The 13,723-nt window shown below is 37.7% G+C and overlaps 1 protein-coding gene across 1 annotated transcript in view; it reads left to right on the top strand.

Annotated features, from left to right (window-relative positions):
* The first annotated feature begins 2,384 nt into the window (after nucleotides 1–2,384).
* The window catches only part of ARMC1 (armadillo repeat containing 1), a 31,667-nt gene continuing 20,328 nt past the window's right edge, over nucleotides 2,385–13,723 (top strand). The window contains exons 1-2 of the mRNA XM_008644149.2: nucleotides 2,385–2,581; nucleotides 6,716–6,807. Of these exons, the coding sequence (XP_008642371.1) occupies nucleotides 2,390–2,581; nucleotides 6,716–6,807 (284 nt within the window). The 5' untranslated portion in view covers nucleotides 2,385–2,389. The remainder of the gene's footprint in view (nucleotides 2,582–6,715; nucleotides 6,808–13,723) is intronic.

Raw genomic sequence — 13,723 nt, 5'->3', positions numbered from 1 at the left:
CCCGGGTGGCGTGGGGCCTGGGGCTCCGCCGACCACGGGGCCTGGAAGCTGAGTCCCGGGGCCTGGTCCCAGCCGGGCTGAGGCCTCGGCCGCCTGGGGAGGGCTGGTAGCGGGGCTGTGGAGGGTCCTCTCCAGGGCCGCCCCGACGAGGGCACAGAGCGGAGGGGGAGAGCGGCAGAGAGCTAGAGCTGCGGTGCCTGGGTCAGGCTGTGATCTCAAAGCTACGAAGAGGAGACAGGAGCAGGCACCTGTCTCGCTGCTCTGCCGGACTCCTGTATGCTAGATAACTTACTATAAATTTTTAGACCACCTTATGTTTTTAATTAAAAAACTCCGGGAGGAGGGCAGGGGCGCGAGTTTTGATGGAAGTCGTTGTTGCAGGTCATGGAGAGGGGTGAGGATTTCAGGGGTCCCTGGAGCTGAGGTTTAGGAGAGATGGAGAAGAGTCTGGGGATAACACAGAATCACGTCATGATTTGAGTTGGAAGGGGCCTTAAAGAACATCTGGTTCCAGCCCCTCTCCTCTGGTCAGGGCCACCTTCTACTGGACCAGGTTGCTCAGAGCTCCATCCAACCTGGCCTTGAACACTTCTAGGAATGGGGCATCCATAGCTTCTCTGGGCAACCTGTTCCAGTGCATCACCACCCTTACAGCAATTTCTTCCAATATCTAATCCAAACCTACCCCCTTTCAGGTTAAAGGTATTACCCCATGTCCTGTCACTATATGCATTTGAAAAATGTCCCTCTCCATCTTTTTTGCAGCTCCTTTCAGATGCGCGTGGCCTAATGGAATAGGAGAGGGTAGAACAACTTGATTTTGTGGGGGGTGGTTTCAGAGGATTAGAAGGAAAAGGCAAAATGTGATCAGGATGGAGAGAGTGTAGGAATGATACGGTGCTTGGGACACAGACCTGGAAGTCAGAGACTGATTAGCATCAGTTCCACACCTGACTTGATTTTTAAGTTTTGAATAAGTTCCTTTGTGTACTATGGAAAATAGTTAATAACACTCAACAGAGTTGCTTTGGGTTTGTTTGTTTGGTGGCTTTGTTTGCTGAGGTTTGTGGGTTTTTTGTGGTTTTTTTTGGTTTGTTTAGAGTTTTTGCCTTTGGCAACACAAACTTATATTGGTTGAGCTCCTGTATCTCCCAGTTGATATCTTTTTGATTTCTGATAGTCAACAAAAATAGTCTGGCCAATAATCTTTGGCCTTGTACTTTTCATTCTAGCACTCTCTTTCCTGAAGTAGGAAGCGTTGACTTAGAGGTTAACAGCATTTTCTCTGTGAAAATGTCAGAAATTATCATAATCCAAATGCATGTTTCTGGTTCATTGTTTTTGACAATTTATGTTCCTCAGAGGCCGACCTTCAGTGAGGAAAAATTATGTAATGTTGGCAAATGATGTTAAAAGAATGTGATCACTTAAAAAATTTATTTGGGGGAAAATGAGTGATTTAACAAATTAACAATATGTATTCACTCCCACTTTTGTGCCTTAAATCACTTGGCTGAGTTGGTACTGGCAACAACCAGGACTACAGTTAGCACTTAGTAGTTTCAGAGGCACAAAGAAGCTATTTTTTTTGCACCAAGATTTTAGCATTTCCTCTGAGCAAACCTATGCTTTTGTTGCCTGTTAAGTAGTTATTATTAAACAACTCTGAAATCTGATATTCTCAAGCTGACACGTGTCTCCTTTGAAATTGATCTGGTGGCTTGGACTTCTACTGGAGCAAGGCGTGACCTGCTTGCCCTCTTTTTATCGAGGGATACTCGTGAAAAGGAGGAAAAACAACTCAAACCCAACCTCTGAAGCCCTTTCTGCCTTTGAATGTATGGCTTTACACTAGTTGGTTGATATATAGATGAAGAAAAAAGCTTAATGTTTGCTGTTCTTGATGCACTGTTAATATTTTGTTGACTTTTGTGATTCATTTTTCTGTAAAATTTTTTGATTGCCAAAGCTACTCTGAAAATACTTTGATTTTACAAGTTTACACAGAGGGATGTTTATAGACTTCTAGGGTGCCTTGTGGGAAAACTGGATTTGTTAAAAAATTTGTCACTAGTGTAACGAAAAAAAACCAACACACAATACTCCCATGAAGATTGACTGGTCTGAAATGACATATAGAAAACAAATAAAAATCCTAATAACCAAATATACCTGTTGTCTGCATAGGAAGTTTAGATTTCCAGTTTATAAATTTCAAGACCCACATCCTTACCAATTCCATCCACCTTCCATGAATTCTAGTCCTTGGGTTTTTTATATCATTTTGTTTAGAACAAATCAGTGCCTTTGTGCTTTTTCTTGTCTATGTTTTAATTGATGATAAATGTTATGGTAGTAGTAATAAATTTTTTTTCAGCAGGTATTTTGTATGAATGGTGCAGAAAAGATGAATTCTGCTATGAGTGAGGAGCCTGATGCACTATCTGTGGTTAACCAACTCCGAGATCTAGCAGCTGATCCGTTGAACAGACGGGCCATTGTTCAGGATCAAGGATGCCTGCCAGGTCTTATTCTGTTTTTGGACCATCCCAACCCTCCAGTTGTTCATTCAGCTTTACTAGTAAGTATTCTGGAGATAAATTTCTGTGTTGGTAGGGCATTTTTAAACTTTGTTAAATAAGTTGTTTAAAGAAGCAGTTTACAAACAAAGCTGTTTAAACAAGTAAAAATGTGAAAAATGATGCCTGGTTTTATGTTATGTTGATAGTCATTACATGTGTTTTTTTAAAAACCATGTATTTCAAAAATGACGCATTGTTCCAGGGGATTTTTTAAAGATATTAATTTACTTTGCATTTTTTCCCTAATATAGCTATTTCACTTTTTGTGTGGAGGGAGGTAAGGACCCTTAAATCTCTTTCTTAAGATGAGGTCATAGAGCTCGGTAAATATGGATAGTGATTTGATACTCATAAAAACAAAATCCAATCATAGGATAACTTAGGTTAGAAACAACCTCCCGAGGTGATGTAGTCCAATCCCATGCCCAAAATTAGGTGCACTCATATCACAGTTCATGGTTGATTGTGTCCACTTGATCTTAAGTACCTTGAAGGATGGAGATTCCATAACCTCTCTGGCATGCTGTTCCAGTGTTTGTGGTATTAAAAACAAACAAAACCCTCTCAAAACCAAAAGAACCAACCAACCCAAAATCCATCAATATCTAACAGAACTTGTTTCAGCTTTTGCCCATTTCTTCTCATTCTAAATCATAAATGCTGAAGTCCTGATTTCTTATCCTCAATTGTAGTATTAACTTAAAAAATATATTTCTTGCTTAGAAATGGGAGAAATGAAAGTCAGAATTTAGTAATTTCAGGAGTTGAATTAGACTTCTAAGATTTTAAGTTACTGAAATTTATGTGGTGCTCTTTTTTTTTCAATTATGTCATTATTGAATTGTAAAGAATGTGAAAGAACAAAGAGCTCTGGCTTTTACATGAAAGTTATACATTATTCTTTATATCACTGGGACCTCTCTGTACCATAGTTCTTTTTTTTTCATTTGTGTTGCTTTCATAGTGGATGTTGGTGGACTTCTTGAAATGACTTTAGTGACTCTGATTTCTTCTGGGTTAGGGGAAGGAGGTCCCATAAGCCAGGAAACCTGTGTCTTGCTAATTTTCTTTTAGGTTAGCCTTGCCATAGCATTTGGCAGACTATAATTTTCTTCAGTGGGAGAACTTAAGAGTTGAGTTTATTGTTCTTGGGAGTGTGTTGCATTGGTTTTCTTCCCAGTGTAGTTTCCTTAGGCTGTGATCTTAACAGAAGGTCTTGTCTGGATGTCCCACTGTCTTTTTCCTTCCTTTATTATGTTGGACTTTGTATTCTCACTGCCTGCATGAGATTCAGAAATCAGTCTCTCATCATGTTACAAAAATTAGTTCTACATAAAAGGACTGTCTTTGTCAAGAGTGATGAGGACTAATTCAGTTTGCAGTGTGGTTCCACAGCCCCTGATAGTACTCAAGTTGTGTTGAAAGGAAATCTCCTTGGGTGAGGATGGGAGGCAGATGGGTTGTTCCGTGTAGTGATAACCTAACAGTTAAGAATGGATTAAGAATCAGCATTTAGAGGAGACCAGGATGTGGCTGCAATGAGAAATTGATCAGTTTACTGTAAAAACATGTTCTGGTCTGCTACTCAGACTCCTTGTGTTCATGAGTTCTTGAACTGCTTAGGTTCTGAAGGTTTAAATATCTTTGCTGACAACTTTTTAGACTTCCTGTTTTGTATTTTTCCATTCTGAAAAGTCTTTTTGTTTTTGTAGTCATCCTGTTGGTCAAAAAGTGCTTCCATTTGAATGGGGATCATTAAACGTAATGATCTTCCATTAAATGTGTACCTAATAAAGGAGTGTGCTGCACTGACTTTAAATTTCTTCTCGTACTACTCAGTGGTTCCTGTATTTGAAATTGTAATGATCTATATGAATCGTAATAGTTCCATATTTAAATTTTTTGATGTGTCGTAGAACTTCTCAGGGAGGGTGTTTTTCTCCCCATGTGCAGTTTCAGCTCAGTCATTTTTTTGTATCTGATGAAGAAGTGATATATATTTTATATATATTTCTAGTTTTCTCTAGTCTTGATTTCAGGAATTCTTTGTGATACTCTTCAAATGCTAAAAGTTTTGAATGATTTAAATTAAAAAAATTAGAAGTAATGCAGGCAATACTACTTTTTTTTTTCCCCTCTTGAATTTGGACTAAAATTTTATAGAATAGAACCCTGACGTTAAGGAACTACTTCAATATTTCACATAAAACCCATCAAAGATATCTTTTTATTAAGATTGGCAACAGTGTGTTTTATATTAAAGTATGAAGGTAGTCCTCTTGATTGTGATGATCTTACTTGTGAGCCTTAAAGCTAACATAGATAAGTGTTTAGCTGAACAGAAGCTGAGCCAAAGTTCATAAAAATAACCTTTCCTATGCTTTCTGTATACTGGATTTAATAGGTGTAAATTATCTCACTTTACTGAAGGTTCAGACCTTTGTATCTCCCATGAGAGGCAGGAGGAATGGGAACTTCCTGGTGTTGAAAAGTTGGGTCAGTTAAGTTGATCTCATGACTTTAGTCTTATTTTGGTGAAAGTTTCATTTGTGTGGTAAGAGTATGTAACAGATGGAGGCTGCCTGAGTTGTGATTCAAAAAATTAGCTGTTAAGAGAATAGGTTTTTCTTTATCCAGCTGAGTCGCACCCTTACTAAATTGCCAGAACAGAGAGTAATAAAAATGAGAAACTTGTTACACCGGCAAGGATACATTTCGTAGCGTGCAGGTTAGTTGAGGGCTATCATTCAGGTATTTCCTCATCGTTGAAAAGTCAGATAATAAATGGATTTAGAACATTTATAAGCTGCAACTGTTGATACTGGCCCACATCAGGAAATAACAAAAATCACATCTAAAGTTCTTATCATGCCAGACAGCAGCCAGAGTTTCTTGAAAGGCAATAAAACAGTCTTGTTAATTTTACCTAAAATGTGCTGAAGATGACTTGGAAAAAACAAACCCCGAAGATTAGTCCTCTATTTCTGAAGGGATTAAGGAGCATGTTATTTTTAAAGCAGTTACGGAGCAGCGTAACTACTACATGACTATACTAAACCTTGTGTCACAAACCCCATTTTATAAATCATTGCATTTGTGTGTTGCAGGATTTTTCAAGTGCAGTTCTTGTACTTACATCAGTAAAACACCTTTGGAGTCTCCTTCTATGCAAACTTTCTCAGCACAAACAAAATGTCTCATGAAAAGGAGGACTGACATTTTGATTGGAAGAATGTTATGTTAGGAGGATCGTATGAATATACAGTTACTGACTGGGATCAACCGTATAAAATTGTGTAAGGAATCTACCTTGAAAGTCAAGTAAACAAAACTTTGGGCAACAAATAAGTATAAATTCCCAATTTAGGTCACAGTAAGCTAAGAAGCTTGCTGCTGCTTGTATTCTTATTTCTGCGTGGAATGGTGAAATTGCAATTAGTCTTCAAAAGCTAATATATGTGCTAGACCTCTTTCTGTGGACAGCAGGAACTTGGTGGTGGTGAGGTTTCTAGTACTGGAGAAGTCCACAGAATTGATGGAAATCATTCTGGAAGCAACATGTATAAAAATTACTTTAGATCTCAGGTCACATAAATGTTTATTGGAAGGGACTTCTGGAAGTCATTCACTTCAGTCTCCTGTTTGAATTGGGACTGTCACCAGCACTCAATCAGGTCAGTTGTAGCTTTGTCTCATTCATTCTGCAGTTCCACTAGGTCATCTGTTCCAGTGTTGTACTACCTTCAGAGGAAAAAAGCTTTTTGTAATACCTGATTTGAACACAAGCTACAGTTTGTGGCTGCTCCCCTTTGTCTGCTGCTGTAGAGGAAAGTTGGGCTTTACCATCTTTGTAAAGGCTTCTTGCATAGCTGTAGACAGCTGTTAGATTGTCCCTTAGGCTCTCAGCTGGTAAAAGCAAACCCAGTCTCTCAACCTTTTCTCATAGCTTAGATATTCTGTGCTTTCTGTGTATTTGTAAGAATAAAATAATTTTTTGATGTTCTTAGTAGGTGATAATTCTTTCTCTTCCTACTAGAACTGCCTCTGTGACTGTTTTGCAGATGTGCACTGGCAGAAATGAATGATAACGTACTGGATGTATTGCTGATCTGCTGTGGTTCTCTTTCTTTTAGGCTCTCCGATATTTGGCTGAGTGCCGTGTCAACAGAGAAAAGATGAAAAGTGAATTGGGTATGATGCTCAGCTTACAGAATGTAATACAAAAGTAAGTTTACAATGGGCTGTTGGATCCAAACAGTGTAAACATATCATTGTGATACAAAGTAAAATTTTGACTGAATTTGTATGCTGAGTTTCTAATATTTCCTTGTTGCAATCATGTGGCTGCAAGCAATTAATGATTTTTATTTTATACTATTTCAAAGTAGTCAGACCGTAGCCTACAAGAAATATTAAAGCCTATAAGAAATATTAAGGCCTGCAAGAAATATTAATTTGTAGGTCATTTGCCAAACAACAACTTTACTTTGCCTTGTTACAAGATAACTAATTTTGTTCCTTTCCTTTAGGTTCTCTTACAATCGTTCTCATCATTGTGTAAGGTTGCCTTGCAGTAGTGCATTTAAAGAAATTGCTCGGCATCTGCTACATTTATTTTTTGAATCCCACCTTTGGGTGGGGAATTTGTTTCAATGTAGTTTTAGAAGTATCTGTAGTTCTGTGTTGAGAAAACATCTTGCAGATGGAGTAGAAATTAATGAGGTTTGTAGTGGTCTCTGATATCTTTGTACAATGTGTCAAATGGGCTACGTCTCTTAAAATTTGTGGTTGTTGGATTTTGTCAGGATTTCTAACTGTTGAGTCTTGAATACTGGAAGATGTCTGTGTACATGCACACTGGAGATGATGCACATGTGCACTTAATCAATAGAAATTGATGGGATGAACTAAGGTGAATCACTATTAAAAAAAACCAAACAGCCTCCTTCAAAGATGGATTAGTCTGTCATAGCAAAAATTAACTTGCCATCAAACTGTCTGAAGGTGATTATTTTACACACAGTTTGTTAGTGCTCTGTTGGAGCTCTGGACTTTGCAGATGTGAGGAGCTGTTCCATGGGGGGGGAGAAAAGTCATGTTGTTGCATTGAGATGTCTCAGATGAATGTTTAAAACAAATATTTAGAAAAGGGTAAAACACAAGTGAAATTGTGTATTAAATATTCAAGTAGAAAGGTTTTGAATTTTTTAGTATGTTAGTTGAACCTCTGTCACTTGTGCTGTAGATTTACAAGTTTCTTTTAGAAAAAACCCAAGGCCAAACTTTGCTAGTTCCTTCATCCCACAGCCCTGCCAGTTCCTGGCAGTGTGTCTTATCATCATGGAATATTTAGGGGTTGGAATGGAGCTTAAGGATCATCTAGTCCCTACCCACTAGACCAGGTGGCTCAAGGCCTTATCCAGCCTGACTTTGGACACTCCCAGGATTGGGGCACCCATGACCTCCCTGGGCAACCTGTTCCTGTGCCTAACCACCCTCACATAAAGAATTTCTCCCTAATATCTAACCTCTTTCAATTTGAACCCACTGCTCCTTGTCCTATCTCTACAGCTCCTGATGAAGAGTCCCTCTCTGGCTTCCCTGTGGGCCCCTTCAGATACCGAAGGGTTTGCATTGAGGCCTCCATGCAACCTTCTCTTCTCCAGGCTGAACAGCCCCAACTCCCTCAGCCTGTCTGTGTAAGGGAGGTGCTCCAGTCCTTTTACCGACTTTGTGGCCCTCCTCTGGACTTGCACCAACATTTCTGTGTTCTTCTTGTGTTGGGGGCACTGGAACTGTGCTCAGCAGTTCAGGTGGGGTCTCACAAGAGCAGAGTAGAGGGGGAGAGTCACCTCCTTTGACCTGCTGGCTTTGCTCCTTTTGATGCAGCCCATGATCAGGATTATTATTGGATATTACAGGATTGTTGTATTTCCCTCTGTCTGACACTACTTGCCTGTACATGTGAACCTGAAGGAGGGGAAATTATGGTCTGTGCTCAAGTTCTGTGTGATCTAGGAAATACTACTACTGTTTACCTTTAAGTACTTCATTAACTGTGCTGAAGCTAAAGATGATTATGTATTGGCATGGAATTCAGCACTATGCCTGAATATCATCTTGTGGTTCACCAGTTACGCAAAACACAAGGATTTAAAACATGTCTTAAAAAGAAAAAGGAATGAAATTACTAAAATTCAGAAGAGGTGTCAATTTTTTAAAAATAATGAAATAATTACAACCTTTAAAATGATAGGTGTTCTAATGTGATGTAGGGGGAGAAAAATGGAATTACGTTTTAAAATGTTCACCTTTTCTAAGGACAGGCATAATTAAGTGAAATATACAGAAGTCTTTGCTTGCTGCTTTTATAATAACAGTAAGACCTGAAACACTTAGGTAATTACAGAAGCATGTATTTCAAAAGAACTCACTTTTAGTATAGATAACATGTCTATTTAGAGTGCAGAGAGATCCTGAAGAAGTTGTTGAGAGGGGACTGGTAGTTCGTTATCAGTCTCTGTAGCTTGCAAATGTTACTTGGGAAACATTAAAGAATTTTATGAAAATCTCTTCAACAAGGTTTTTTTGTAGGTTTCAATTTCAAGGGCCAAAAGAGTGAAGTTCAGATATGTGCAGAAAATGAGAGATAAGTCAATGAAAACTGGAAATCTTGTAGGTGTTTCTTTTTTTTCTTTTTCTAGAAAGCTCTTTGGCAACAATAAGAACATACGTTTGATTTGTATGCTTGTAACATTTGGAAAGTGTGATATCATGAAAATTTAAATACATAGCATCTTCAACCACAAGACTTTGTCATGTGCTTGTCAGGATTTTAGGTTTTAATGTTGACAGGAAATGCTGAAGTTAAGTTTTGTACTGCCTGCATAAATATGGAGAAAGATGGTAGAAAAGTGCTGAGAAGAGAAGTGTAGACTTTTTTTTAATCACAAAACCCAATGGTTTTGGACTGTGGGTTTTTTTGTTAGAAAGTCTGTAGGGCAGAAAACAAGGTCTCCTAGTGTCTTTGATTTGCTTTACAAAATGCAGATTCTAGCTTTTAATTGATTTCAGTTTACCAGAAGATATTGTAGTCTGTTGAACTGAAACGAAATGTTTATAGATGCTTTGGTCTAAATGACTTCATGCTCTCTGTTCCTGTGTACTTTCCAGAATCTGTGTATTTAGCTCATTGCTCTACCTAAAATACTTTTTTATTATTTTCAGAATTTAATTTGGGATTAATTTTGTTTATGGTAATGTGTTACAAAAATGCGAACAAATCATACAAAAAAGATAGGAACTTCTGTCAGAATTCTGCTTTTCCAGTTACTGTTTCTTTCTTTCAAGCGAGACAGAACCCAGCACCTTCTGGACCAGAAGTTGTAGTCACTGGCTTTTTGCTCCTGACAGATGAGGCACATCCTGTCATCTGAGTAGTTCTTTTTCACCAAGAATTTTTCAACTCTCATTGTCCACTTCATTTTCTTACTTAACTAAGTAACATTGAGTGGCTTTCCCTGTTCAGTACTGATTTGTAACAAATGGTATTCTGCCACTGATAAAGCTGCGGTATGTCTTCTGGAGCAATGAATGGAGCGCAGGCAAATCACAAACTGGATATTTGTCATATTTCAAATGTAAGTTTATGTTCAGCAGTGCTGAACTGATACTGTGCTAGGAAGTTGAGGTTTTTTAGAATTCCATTTCTCTTTTGCTTTCAGTTATGCAAATCCTGAAATTTGAGGGCTTTTCTCATCATGTGTATTTTTATAAGCCTTGGAGGTCTCTCTGTTAGACACCTCAAGTTCACATATGGAATTTCTTCTCATAACATATGTGCAGCTAACAAGTGTAACACATCTTTAAATGGTTAATGCCATCAACTGGAAAGTAGTTGGAATTGGTTTTCTACTGAGGACTTCTTGTAGTAGTACACGGGAGCCTCAGGCACAAGCCCCAACCCTTTTGTTGCAAGTAATACACAACCAATGGAAAAAGAATATACCACTTACTAAAACTCAGTATCATGATGGTAAAGTACTGTTTCCTTCATGAAGACTACTGAGGATGAGAGTTGGAATTGAGTGCCACCTGTTTATCCAATCATAGAATCATAGAATGGTCTGGGTTGGTAGGGACCTTACAGAGCATCTACTTCCAGCCCCACTACTCTGGGCAGGGACACCTTCCACTAGACCGGGTTGCTCAGAGCACTTCAAGGGACGGGGCATCCGCAGCTTCTATAGGCAACCTGCTCCAGTGCCTCACCACCCTCACAGTAAAGAATTTCTCCTGTGCTAGGGACCTCAATGATAAGCAGTAAATTGCACTGTATCCTGAAGAATGGGTAGGAAATATTTGAGACATCTGAGTTTGACAGTTCTTTGAGGTACTTTCATGTCTCCTTCCATGGCTTATTGGTACTCTAGTATTATCTGATTAACTTTTTGGTATTTTGCTTATTATAAGTGTCAAAGCTCAGTTACGAAAATCATGTTGCTGCTCAAAACTGATGTCTGGCTGACTCCTTAGTTGATACTACACTTAAGGAATAAAGGATAGATTTCAGGTTCACTGTGAGTGATTTTCAAGGTGTATGAACACTAGATTTTTGCTAACAGAAGAGTAACAAATTTTAAATGTAGATCCTGGAAGTTAGAGGTTCTTGGGAGAAGTATGGAATGTCAGTTCTGAGGAGTACGGTATAAAAATTGGAAGGCAGTGAGATGTTTTTATATTTAGGATTTTTTTTTTCTGACTGAACTTGATTTGGAACACATGACTTTCTAAGCTTCTTCATGTGAAAGGCTTTATATACCTTCACATTTTCTAGGACATGAAAAGCTGTTTCAACTTTCATGAAATACTTCAAAACATTTTTCAAGTATAAAAATTTCTGGTTCCCTGTTCTTTACTTGCTGCTTTCTTCTTTAGCAAGGAAGATTTTTTTTTTCTTATGTTCATCTACATCTACTTATTTTTAAGCAAAACTTGATGCATTTTTCCATGTTATAAGCTAGGAGTAAGCAACTATGCTGGAGAGATATCAGACCTTTAAAATCTCTACCTGCAGGTTTCTAAACTTCTCTGGTTTTTTTAATGGCTGATACTACAAAGATGTTACACTCCCTTGTCATGTGTATGTGGAGAAGTGTTTGCATAAATAGGTAAAAAAGAGAGGAGAGATTGAAGCTCTTTGGATACTGGTGTTTCGTTGTATTCCAGGAGTCATCAGCAGAAAAAACTGGTTTAGTTGCTGGCTTTATGAATTGTATAGAGAACTTAATGGGTCCATATGGACTTTCTAAAATGTTATTAGCAGCTTCTAGAATTAAAATTAATTAGGATTTATTGCCTACAAGGAAATACACTAATTTGTGTTCAGAGTGAAAGTGTCTTTTGATGGACAATAAAGGTCAAAGTTCATAATTTTTCATAATCTTTATGAGCAGCATAATGGTACTGTTTCAATGTAACTAGTATGTATTTAAAAAAACACTGATGAAGAGTCAATATACTAAATAGCTCTTATTATGGAACGGCAAATTACTGAGAGTAAAATTCCAATTACTTAGCTAAAAGAGCTTTTCAAGATAGCCTTCCTTTGCCAGGTTGTCAGATTTAACAAGCTGAACTAAATCCAGTGCATTAATCAGCTCTTCCAATTTATTACTTGCCTAAGAAGATTAGGGCAATTAATATGTGTTTAATTAGAGTCCATTGCAGATCTGGTAAAATACATGCAGTCTATAATTGCTGACTTCTTACTCAATTCTAATTTTTGGTAGTCTTAATTACCTGCACTTTTTGAATATTTAATTATTTGTCGAAACCAGCAAAGTTTAAATTTATGATGTCTGACAAAAAAAAAAAAAAGGCAAAAGCCAAGTATTTCAGATAGTATTTGTTGAAATTAAAATAAGGATATAGCATCACAATAGTTTTATCTTTTTTTTTGTTGTGTGGCATACTATTTTTTCTTCTTTGTGAGAGGATGAATGGTTGGGGAAAGACAGGGCAAAGGCCATATATTAATTAGCAAGAAGGCAAGCTATGTATTTCAAGGGATATCTGATGATTAAAGGCATGTTGCCATATAACTAGCTTCAAGATAATACTTTGTGAGAAATTACATCTAAAACACTCTGTAAACATCTTACATTTAATGCATTTATATTATTAATTGCAATACTTAAATTCTGATCTGCAAAGGAGAAGGAAACAGCTTTTTATAGACTATAGAGATTTTATTTTTCTCTACCTGAATCACTTAGTAATGCTGCTTTTGTAATCCTGGCATGGTTTTTTAACACGTCAGAATTGAGAAACAGTTGAGATTGGGTAATGGGAAGCATGATTCTGTTGCATGATTGTTTTTGAACTCTACAGTACTTATGATTCTGCACTGAGAAGTGTTTTTGGAGAAAAATATGATTATCCTAGGTCTTAGATTTTCATGTGAGCAGTAGGTTTCAAAAACTTTGGTTTTAGGTATTATTTCCAAATTGTAGTGTATCACCTGGAGGAAGAGTAGTACAAACATATGTCTGTTCCATGTTAACTTTCCCGGCCTTTGCTTTCCTGTTATTTTTCCTGAGAAAATGATACCCTTGGTTGCTGGTGTATATGTGGGCTGTGGGGATCCAGTGTATTTATTGCTGAAGCAGTGTGCTTGTTAATAATAGAAGGTCACAGCAGGGAGACGCCTGCAGGCTGTTCTATTCAGCATTGTTAAGCAAAGTAGCTTAATATGTCCCTCTCTCCTAGATACCCCGAGTTTCTTCAAAGAATGTTTTTATTGTATATTTTCTAAATGTTACAGGTATTGGAAATAGATTGTTTCTTGAAGTTATTTTTGAGAAGGCCTCCTCTGCCCCCTTTCCCCCAAACAAAACAATGAACTATTACGAAATGTAGGAGACACCTGTACGTCCTCTTTAAATACACCACATTATTTATTCTAAATAACTGAAAGCTCCTTTTGTCTGTCAAAGGCTTTCTGGTACTTGAAGGAGGTTATCTGGGGGAGAGGGTTTAATGTAGTGAGCTACCTCAGTTAGTTAGGCATGTTCTCAGTACAAGTTCCTTCTCTTTTTCTTTATGGATCATGGCAAACCAACAGAAGTTCAGACTTTGGT

The sequence above is a fragment of the Corvus brachyrhynchos genome, unplaced genomic scaffold (assembly GCF_000691975.1).
Source record: "Corvus brachyrhynchos isolate BGI_N302 unplaced genomic scaffold, ASM69197v1 scaffold230, whole genome shotgun sequence".
NCBI lineage: Eukaryota > Metazoa > Chordata > Aves > Passeriformes > Corvidae > Corvus > Corvus brachyrhynchos.
This window is presented reverse-complemented; position numbering and strand designations above follow the sequence as displayed.